This window comes from Lampetra fluviatilis, chromosome 21, assembly GCF_964198595.1.
Source record: "Lampetra fluviatilis chromosome 21, kcLamFluv1.1, whole genome shotgun sequence".
NCBI lineage: Eukaryota > Metazoa > Chordata > Hyperoartia > Petromyzontiformes > Petromyzontidae > Lampetra > Lampetra fluviatilis.
The window spans coordinates 7,949,544-7,960,923 of record NC_136295.1 but is presented as its reverse complement, the minus strand read 5'-3'; the positions used below and the strand labels follow the sequence as shown (position 1 = coordinate 7,960,923).

General features: G+C 48.4%; 1 protein-coding gene across 2 annotated transcripts in view; it reads left to right on the top strand.

The window, feature by feature from the left end:
• Nucleotides 1–1,094: 1,094 nt before the first annotated feature.
• LOC144938190 (mitogen-activated protein kinase kinase kinase 20-like) overlaps nt 1,095–11,380 on the top strand; it is a 29,983-nt gene continuing 19,697 nt past the window's right edge. Inside the window, exons 1-5 of one of the 2 annotated variants that reach the window (XM_078865986.1) lie at nt 2,923–3,127; nt 4,127–4,165; nt 7,989–8,203; nt 9,533–9,620; nt 9,868–9,969. In XM_078865986.1, coding sequence (XP_078722112.1) covers nt 8,045–8,203; nt 9,533–9,620; nt 9,868–9,969 — 349 coding nt within the window. In that variant the 5' untranslated portion in view covers nt 2,923–3,127; nt 4,127–4,165; nt 7,989–8,044. Of the gene's footprint in view, nt 1,224–2,922; nt 3,128–4,126; nt 4,166–7,988; nt 8,204–9,532; nt 9,621–9,867; nt 9,970–11,380 lie in introns of those variants that run through there. The other variant, XM_078865985.1, reaches the window with a different exon arrangement.

The window sequence follows — 11,380 nt, the reverse complement described above, 5'->3', positions numbered from 1 at the left end:
AATGTAATGCAACGTTGGTGTGCTCTTACACACGCCCTCAGACGTGTGTTGGTAAGAGGTTGGTGTACCCACATTTTTACCCCACCACACGCGACCAGTCAATCGACGAACTGTTGTGGTGGCGGGGTGGGAATAGGATTTTGAAATATGCGCCATTGTTTCAACTTCCGCGCCAGGAGATGGAATCAAACCGGCCGGGTCGTGTTTTGCCCGGGGCAAAACAGAAACAATCACTCATCATGTGGGCTCTCCCCGACACCGTCAAACTAAACCAGAAGTATTACATATGACAGCGTGACGTCTAAGCACCCCCCCCCCCCCCAAAGCGCCGGGCCCGGGGCGGTCGTTCCGATTCGCCGTACCGTATCGTACGGGACGGCTCTGCGAACCGGCCAACTCTGGGACTGTAAAGTCCAGCGTGGGAAAGTGTTAAACTCCGACTGCGGAAGCTCTTTAACGTCTATTGTTTATTGCTAGACCAGACACCTATCCATAAATGTGCGGCAAACCGGTAACATGTTATATTTTTCTCAAGTGTTTACCGGTAATAAAAACAAATCTTTTAACAACCATACTCTTAAGCGTCGTTAATCCCTCATTATGCATGCCATCTTGGAATGACTGTGGAACTCCGCGAAAAATATATTCAAAGCTCATCGGATTCCTCCACGATAAACACATTCTGATTCTTATTCACGTTGCTTAAATGTTGTTATTAACAAAGTTACGTGCGATGCTGCTGCTGCGGGGGTCCACAAACACCAACACAACCCCCTACCCCCCTCAACATTTGTAAATAACAGTGGCGCCTCCAAGAAAAAAAATAGGCGACGTTTCGGGCAATGTCCCATTCCCCATAGCAACGTCAAACCCCGCAGTTGCCCCCCAGCGCCCCCACCCCACCTCCAAAGGTTTGCGGCGACGGCTCCGTGCACGACGTCACCGCGACGCGCGCGTGACGTCACCGTGACGTCACCGCGTCGCGTGCGCGCCTCGGTGACGTCACCGCGTCGCGTGCGCGCCTCGGTGACGTCACCGCGTCGCTTGCGCGCCTTTCGCGAATCCGCGCGCGCGATTACAACTTCCACGCAACGTTGAGGAGCAGGGGAAGATTTTAAAGAAAACTTATCTTTGGCGTTGTTAAAGTCGTCGAGTGTCTTGCGAGGAGAGGAGTTGCGGCGGCGGCGGCCGCAGGGTTCGGACGTCTAAAGTCTTGCGACGAGGTGGGTGGTTCAACGCTTGTTTACGTACAGTGCATACTGCATATACTGTCGCGCCATTACGCGGCGTTCAATCTATAATAATATAATGTTTATAATAGTAGACGCGTCTCCAAACACGCCTTGTGTTGTGCATTGAAGACATCTCGGCGCGTGTGTTGTGTGCATAGCGGTCGTCGTGTAGGGGAGCGGTGGTGCAGCGGTTAGCGCAGCTCTGCGCTACGAACCTGGCGACCCGAGTTCGATGCCCCCTCACGGCCAAACACCAACAGTGACGATTAGGTCGACTCAGCCTCAAATGAGTACCTGGCGCGGTGTGTAAACATCGCCACGAGGGAGACGAAGGCGGCCGGGCGTGGTGTTGGCCACCCACCCCCTCGTGTGCCGTGCCGGCCTTTATAGGTGCTGCTCGCTAACAGCACTTGCCACTACAGTCTGTTAAGGCTACACGGGGGACATTTGTCTGCAGAATGCACGTTCAGCGTTCCTGTGCTGAACGCATGGTTCTCGGTACAGTGCCGTCTCATTTAGGCGTGGAGCGGTGGCGCAGCGGTTAGCGCTGAACCCGGCGCCTCTGACAGCCCCCCTCCTGCCCTCCCCCGAGTTCGATTAATTCAACGATAAACACTATTCATTAACAGTCGGCGTCGCTGTGGAGAATACACAAGTAACAGCGAGGCGGACAGCAAGCACATCTGTCGCCGTTGCACGGACGTCATTTAATTCAAGTGGCCACTGACCGGTGGCTTTCGTGAGATGTACTTCTGGAATGGGGGGGGGGGGGTGTTCGATTAAAAGTCTCCGTAGGTTGCCAACCCCCCGCCCAGACCTAAATGAACCCGCGCATTGACAAGAGTGGTGAAGTATGGACGGACAATCTCCATGCCCGACATGGTTAGGCACCTTCTTGGTTCTTTCGGTAGCCGTCCTCAGGTGAAGACCAGGTATGTCTGTTCACCTGATGACGGCTGCTTGCGTTGTGGCCGAAACGTCGTGAGAATTATTTTATTTTTTATTATTTTATTATTTCCCTTCTACGTGACTTTACTGAAAGAACCAAGAAGATGAATCCCTGCAGTCACGAAAGCTTTACATCGAAATGGTTAGGCACGGCAATTGGGAATTCCCCACAACCAACACCAACCACCACCCATGGCTGTCGAGGATGAACGCCTTTCGTAATCGTAGCGCAGCACCGTGGACGAAGCGTAGCCCAAACTTTTGACCGCGCAAGCGCCACCGGACGGCGCTGTCAATCCACTGCTAGATGATGGATGGGGGGCTCGACACGCCGTGCAGATCGTGGCTGGGGGGGGGTTGTTTGACCGTGCTTAGTGCGAATTGGTTTAAGCTCTGGATCCGCATGCTGCAGCTCTTTACGCACTGCTGATGCATCGTGGCGCTCCGTACGCGCGCATTTGTTCACGTGCGCGTTGGCGGTTGTTGAAATGCTGCAAAGTCCTTTTTGTTTGTAACAAATTCGAACGAACATTGCTGCATCTTCTTATATTGCTAGCTCCCACCCACCCGTAGTTTAGGCGGGGAGCATTGGCCGTGTGGAAGTGCGTGGTTGTATTTTCCCCATCTGATTTTCTTTTCCCAACACGTGGTTTAGGTAGGAGACCATTGGATGTGTCGAAGTACGTGGTTGCATTTACCCCCATCTGATTTTCTTTGCCCAACACATTGTTTAGGTGGGAGACCATTGGATGTGTGGAAGTACGTGGTTGCATTTTCCCCCCATCTGATTTTCTTTGCCCAACTCATGGTTTAGGCCAGGGGTCGGCAACCTGCGGCTCCGGAGCCGCATGCGGCTCTTTTGAACCTTGACCGCGGCTCCGGGGCGGATGCTAGCGAGGGGAGGAGGCGCACTGTGACACCTGCTCTGGCGTTGCCGCTGCTGACAGGTCGCCGCTCCGCTCCACACTGCCCGCCCGGTGACAGGCAATAACGTTGCCGTTGCTTTGTCACATGTTTGGAAGAAGTAAAAACCTTCCTGGGCAGCAAAGAGCTCACCTTTGCTGAGCTGGAACAGCCAGAGTGGCTGGAAAAATTACATTTTATGGTAGACATGACAGCACATCTAAACACGCTAAATACAACCCTTCAGGGGAAAGGAGGCACAGCCCTGCACATGCTGGAGGAGGTTTTGGCATTCGAGCGCAAGTTGACAGTGTTTGTCAAAGATTTACAGAGAGGTACACTGTCTCACTTTCCCTCTTTGAGAGAGTTCAAACAAAGTCATGATACGATAAATTTGGAATATTTCAAGTCTGCAATCACCACAATGCAAAGTTCGTTTGGGAAACGATTCTGTGAGTTCAGAGAAGAAAAAACGACATTATCCTTCCCTGTCACTCCCCTGGCGATCGATCCATCCCTATTGAATATGACTGCATTTGCAGGTGTAAGTCAACCTGATCTTGAGATGGAACTGGCCGATATAGCCGACAAAGATATATGGGTGTCCAAGTTCAAATGCTTGACCGCTACTCTTGAGGATGTTGCCCGTCAGAAGGCCATTCTGGCTCAGAATCATAAATGGAGTGATATTGAAAACCTTCCCAAACAGGACAAACTTGTATTCGAAACATGGAATGCCATCCCCAACACTTATATAAACATGAAAAAGTATGCATTTGGAGTCCTGTCGATCTTCGGCTCCACACATGTATGTGAGCAGGTCTTCTCCAACATGAACTATATTAAAAACAAACATCGATCACGTCTCACAGATGACAGCTTGCAAGCCTGTGTGAAAATGAAGGTGACGTCTTACAGCCCTGATGTGCAGACACTGTGCACTGAGGTTCAGGAGCAAAAATCCCATTAACCAGGTAATTTAGCTATTAATTTGCAAAAATATATTTTACATTGTTAAGTGAAAAAGTCCTTTTTTTATTCAGATTGACAGCTGACTGCACGATCCTGTATATAGCAATAAGGTAAGAAACAATATATGCAGTGTTATATTTGTTTTAATAGTTGCAATGGTTTTGCGGCTCCCAGTTTATTTTTTCCTTCGGAAACGGGTCCAAGTGGCTCTTTATGTCTTAAAGGTTGCAGACCCCTGGTTTAGGCGGAGAGCATTGGCTGTGTGGAAGTACGTGGTTGCATTTTCCCCCCATCTGATTTTCTTTGCCCAACTCATGGTTTAGGCGGAGAGCATTGGCTGTGTGGAAGTACGTGGTTGCATTTTCCCCCCCATCTGATTTTCTTTGCCCAACTCATGGTTTAGGTAGGAGACCATTGGATGTGTCGAAGTACGTGGTTGCATTTTTCCGCACAAACGCCTCTCCCTCTGCTGCCCCCACCACGTAACCCCCGCAGCAGCCTATAACGCCTGTAATGATGTATGCAGGTCACTAAACCAAGCATTATCCTCGCTGAATGCGGCTTGGTCACAGAACATTGGTGTATAGCTTTCGCATATTCCGCACATTTGTTTAAGATAATACCGATTTAGTTTACGGCCTCTTAAAACGATGTTATGACTTTACTCTTAAAAAAAAGAGACGTGCCCCGTCTGACGTCACCTGGATTAATTTTGTTAGGGGCCGTCCATAAATGACGTCACGCGATTTTGGACGATTTTTGACCCCCCCCGCCTTCGTCACACGGCGTCACAAAAAGTCAGACCCCCCCCTCAAATATGACGTCACAAAGCTCTGCCCCCCCCCCAAAAAATAAAACATGCTTCAAATCGCTTTAAACTATTGTCATTGTAGTGCGTATTTAATGTTGCGCTGCACTCTGATGTTGTAGGAGAAAACATTTATTAAAAAGTCTATTTAATTAAGTAGAACGTTTTGTTTATATTTATTTAAAGTTACGCATTTTGATGTGACGTCACATTTCTCAAACCCCCCCTCCCCCAGGTGCGTGACGTCATTTATGGACGGCCCCTCATGATATTGTGGTGTCCGGTTTCATAATATACCTCAAGTGTGGTTATTTGTACCACTTCAGTGAAAATCCACAGCCCTCTTATCATTAACCCATCATCATCGGTCGTGCAGGATTGTTGACCATACCTCACCATGCTGTGTCAGTGCTGGTCGGTGGTCATGGGGGCCGTGGCCTTCACCGAACTCTGTTTACCGTGTCTGACACATCTCACACCTCGACCGTCAAAGGACTCTATATAATAATGGGAACATGTGTGTAGAACCTATTTCTCACCGTAAGTAGCCAAACGTGCTAATCGGAGGTGCTGGGGAAGGACAACAAACACAGTTCTAAATATATTAATTTTCAAGCTAGATTTAAAAGTGCACAGCTCCAGTGGCTTCCTAATATCGGAAGGAAGAGCGTTCCAGACGGCCCCAGATGCACATCAGAAAGGGCACTATGCAGTGGCCGTCTTTGTTCGATGGTTAGCCAAAAGTCACTGCGAGGATGACCGGAGTTGTGCAACAGGCTATTGCTATACGAATGCATAACCTGGCAGCATTCCTTATTTAATATCTCCACTAAACTATGTTCGTATGTGGATCTATTTTCCTCCAAAATCACCTGGAATTTGCTCATCTTGTCAGATACCAGAAGCCAAGCAGGTTTCGGCATGCATAGTGCATGGATGGGCGACCATCATGCATGCCCGGCTCGAAACTGAAATAGCTTCTTAGCTCAGTGGGCCTTACCCAAAAAATAAACCGGCTGCCTATCGGCAAGCAGAGGATGGTGAAAAACAGTTCTCATTGTACTCTACATCATTGCTACCCATGGCCAACCCCCCCCCCCCCCCCCACGATTGACCTCTATTCTTTCATCCATCAGTGGATTGACAGAGGCACTGCAAACGTGCATTTGTTATACATTGAACAATTTCGGTTGATTTAGAGTATTCTACAAACACGTCATCCTACTACTGCAGTTGCATAACTGTGGATGTCCTGTGGAATGACTGATCCCTGCCATGGGAATGCGGAATTTCTCCACTGCCTCAGGCGAGGATCACCATCCCACCGTTTTCGAGTTTGAGCCAGGCAGGCATGGTGGTGCACAGCTGTAAACCAGCAAGGGGGTTGGTGGAGCAGACATTTGTGAAACTTGCAAGCCTGCTGTGCAGCTAGGTGACCAGTACCGCAATGGATTATCCAATCCATCCGTGGATCTTTTACTGTTATTCACTAGTATGCGTAGGTTTGTGGCTGCTCTGGTTTCCTCCCACATGAAGTCAAACAAGAAGTTGCCAAATATCCCAATGGAGGGTTCTCCTTAAATTGTCTTTGAGACTCACGGAGGCTTTCGTGGATAAGCAAAGGGAATTTTATATGGACTCTGATGCAAAGTTATTTACCTTCTTCCACTATACTTGTATCGTGAACAAATATCCAGAGTTGCAGACACTTTCATATATTTGCCTTGGAGGGATGGCAGTTGCATTTGGACTCCCTTATGCATCGAAAGCGTACCATTGTATTGGACATGTTCTATAGCCTCATTTTCTTACATAGCCTGTACACGTGTGCACTGTGGGCTGGGGCTGTGTAACCGAGCATCGCATGGTTGGGGTACAGTATTATGGTGAATACGAGTACAGTATTATGGTGAATACTACCAACACGCATGGAGGCTTTGGGGACCTTTGTTTCTTAAAAGTTCGCTTGGGCAATGTAACATCTACGATAATGCTAGTCGCAACAGGATTTAGAGGTGGGAAGTAAAGCAGGCGTGAGTCAAGTCTGGCCCAGTAACCTAATTCTTGGGATAATGATTCATTCTTGCTATTTCAGTGCACACTTCCTTTCCCGCGTGCCAATTCACATCAGCTTTGCGGTGTGAATTGCAACTGCGTTGGTACGAGAAGGTAACATTAATCACCTTCGCCTTTTCCATTTCATGCGACATTTTCACGTGGTTATTTAATTTTTTTTATATTATTAACATTTATTCAGGAAGTCTCGGGACATTTTTTTCTGGAAGGTTCTGCGAAGTTTTTCAGTGGGGTGGGGGGGCGACGATTGTTATGTTTTTCCCAACTTTATTGATCGTTGGAATGCCACGGCAATGTGTGATAACTTAATAAACGCATCAGTGCTTGGGCTTGCCCAGGCACGTTCTCCTGGGAAGCTGCTTATGCCCATCTGGTGGAGAGCCTCAAAGCGGCCACTTTCCATTCACTCAATATACCTGCATGCGTCACCTAAGACTGGAAAACCCGAAATGAAGTGTATAGCCTCTTAAACTGGAGCTTAGCGGTGGTGGGGTAAAATAAATATTATTTTATTTTACAGTGGGTATGGCATTGCCCTATGAACCAGGCTACCTACGTTTTTCTTGACCTCAGCTAACGTAAGTGGTGATATCAGAACCAGTCATTAGTCTCACCTTCACCGACCTGTGTAAAGTGTGGTCAAACAATCTCCATGACATACGCGGTGTGTGGGGGGAGGCCTTCATCCAACAGCGGATTGGCAGCTGTAGCAACGATTTACAGGATGCTTAGACGCACGGAGTTTGAGTTTTAATGTGCATTCTCACAACCAGGTAACGCCGTCACTTGTCATGAGGGATGGCCCACCCGCCGGCCCTCAAAGCTCATGAGTCATCTACGGACATGTCAATATGGGGGACAGAGGGAGAGGAGAGGGGGGGATAAACACATCCGCTCACTTGAAGCACACTGTTGAACGGCGTCCACTTTCCGTCGCTATATAAAGGCTTGTTGCGTAACCTCTTGCTGAATGTGTTCGTTGAACCCAACCCTTAACGTGTTTAACAGCAATCAACGTGCACTTTCGCTGCCGCCGCGGTTTTCGACAGCCGCGCACGCGTGGCGGTGCCTTGCCCCGCTGTTGGAACGTCGCGCTCCGGGCAGGATGGCGGGCAGCGTGCCGGCGTTCGTGCGCGTCGCCTTCTCCGACCTGGAGTTCTACGAGCACTGCGGCGGCGGAAGCTTTGGCAGCGTGTACCGCGCGCAGTGGCTCTCTCAGCGGCGCGAAGTCGCCGTCAAGAAACTGCTCAAGATCGAGAATGAGGTGACGGGACCACAATGGACGAGGTGTTAATTACCTTGTCGCCTGGTATGCGCAGGTGGCCGTGGTTTCAATCCCGACCCAGATGCCTGTATATTTGGAGTTTACATGTTGTTCCTGTGGTCGTGTGGATTTTTCCTACGGGTCCTCCGCTTTTCCCCTTCACATTTAGAAACGTACGTTTAGAGTTTTTAGCTGCTGCTATAAATGTCCACAATCCAATTAGTTTAGCTATCATTTGTGGCCAGCTCGCTTCTGAAAGAGAGCTATATAGCTCAGCGAGTCTTGCCCGAAAAAAATTGTTCATTACCTGGTGGCTCAAATGGCTCTATCGGGTCTCGTTACATTTGCCCACAGACGATTGTTGTCACATACTGTATACCACGTAACCGTATGTGAGAGTATCGTTAGCAGTGGTGCAATCGTGAGCACACTGCGCTGTGCTACAGACCCAGCAACACAAATCTTTGTTTGCGGCCAAGGGCCAACATCAGTTGTAAATGGTATCTGTATCTCTCTGGGGCCGTCCTTAAACGAGTACCTGGTGTTCCTCTAAACGCGTCAACGATTCCCTCGAAACGGACAACCTGGTTCTGGCTGTGAATGCAAGCGCCGTGGGGCAAGGGCAAACAGCTGTGGTTCTGACCACATCTTCACGCGCACCTTGCCGACCTTAAGTGCTCCTTTCGCAATATTTACCACAGCAGTTTATAAAACAACGATAGATCTTTGCGTGGGATGCATGTACTGTATATGCTTGATACATGACAACATCCGTATTTGCTTCAGAGTACCGAAAAACTCGTTATGATTAGCAAACAAACCATTCAAAACTTGTAATATTGTAAATTTGCTTGTTTACATTGAGATAGCGGTTTTATTTTGATATGACGACTGCCAAGGTGGCGAGGCTGCAGTGCAATTCATATTAAAATGTGGCAACGTAATTACACCACGCTTGCCTCGAAATGCAGTGTTTACTTTCAATTTTATACCCTTGGAAATGTACTGCTTTGACATTCTGGACCAGACAAAGTACATTGTCAATGAGAATGGGTTATTATCGTGTGGTCACATTTGGAAAGCCGAGCAAGCTAATGAACAACCCAAGAATGACCCTTGCTGCGACCGAGTGTGCCTGCCCTGACCTAGCAAGGGGAATTCGTCTTGGCTGAAATCACACGTTATTGCCGATATAATCGATCGTAAAAACAGCTCAGCTCGTGTGCAAGTGCCAAGTGAACGTTTACGTCGCAGAACCGCGGGAGATGCCGATGTATTGCAATTAACGTTGCCTTCGTTGTGGTGTTTTGTTTTTGTTGATAAACGCAGGCCGAAATACTGAGCATTCTCAGTCACAAGAATGTGATCAAGTTTTTCGGCGCTGTAACGGATCCACCAAACTATTGTATCGTTACTGGTGAGTCTTAACGGACGGGTTTAACGTGTAAATGCATTACTGTGTATTTAAAAAAACACGAATATCTTAGTATTGTAGTTGACGAATCTTTGTTAAAAATTTCAAACATTAAGCAGAGCATGTTATGGCGATGATCTCTTAAAAGCCGTTCAACCTCAAACATTGGAAGGCATCCATTTTTTCGAAAGCATGGAGAATTAAAAATAGAAATAGACCGCTAAACCGTGACATGCTATTCCTGGAACAGAGTTTGCGGCCAAGGGGTCCCTGTTTGAGTTCTTGGCAAAGAAGGAAAGCGACAACATGGAGATTGACCAGATTTTTGCCTGGACTACGGACATCGCGAGAGGTGACGATTTTGCAGCCCTTACGAACACACACACACACGGATTACACGCCAGTTTTGTACCGAACCCCTGTGCTCCCACTCACGTGCTCCTCAGCTTCACCAATCAACACCGACTATTGTGGCGAAGTGTACGTTACTCAACGAATTCCCCCCCCCCCCCCGTGACCCACACAGCCAGAGGTCCCTATCTAGCAGTGGATTTAAGAGCTGTACTTTTAACTTGCTTCTCTTAATGCATCTATGTTCAACTTCTTTCGCAATGTTCGTGGTCAACTGTGCTTGACACGTGGCATTTCAGCACTCCAGAATATAATTACACGTGCTCGGATTGACATTTTGCAATTTGCACATGTATCGAGTTCACATGCCCCAGCAGCCACATTTGGCTGCTACACTTCAAGGTATGTTCTTGAAAAAACCCGACTACCCATTATACATACATGCTCGATAAGCTATTTTACCTTAATAAAAACCACACCACAACTTGTCATCGTTGCTAGTGCATTATTTCCCCCCACAATTGGCGCCGTGTTTCCCTGGGGTCAGTGCCATGGCCCCATCGGCGGCGCGTTGGCCGCTTGTTGAGAAGGTTCACGGTTCGAATCCAGCAGCTGCCCTCTTTGGCGATTATCGCCGGCCGTTATCACCGTAAACGGTGGACGTTAAATATCCCGTTGACGTTGTGCCTATCAGTAGGCCACAGTGATGTGGTGCCATGGTCCAAATATTATTTGGGCTGTGTATATATAGCAACCATTGCCCGCCTACCCCCCACCAACCCATCCACCCCACCGACCTTCTCCCCCCCCCCCCCACCGGCGACCCCTTCCCCACCCTACCGTCAAAACTTGGCAGGATCCTCCTGACAGTCATGAGGCTCTCCTGGGTAAAGGAGCACAATGATGGTAATACGATTAACAATTCACTCACTGCATCTGCTTAATTGTCCAATTCTCAACAATACCCCACTTAGCGGATAATGATCACGTGTGGGTTATCAAGTTTTTCCAGGACAATTTTTACAAGCAAATTGTGACCGTGGATTGCAACAATTTGGGTGGGGCGGGGGGGCAGCAAATCATGACACTTCTGTTTGAAGTCCAGTATTTTACCTTTCCTCTACCTGCATAGCCAAACTGAAACAAACCACACATCCCACGAGACCGTCATGAAAGAAAAATTGTCAGCCTATCGGTTTCAATGTTTGTAGCGACGCTTTGTGCATCGGCAATCTATTGTCCGGCGTTGCACTGGCAATGAAAAAGCACGCCGGCGCAGAGCTTATAATCCTCGTCATTTGCACTGTTGCCTTAGCCAGCGATAAACGACACAAGTCGCGTCATCGACGCTTCTCAGCTGCGAGAGTTGACAGGCACGCTGCCCATCTACCCCCAGCAAATGTGATGCGATA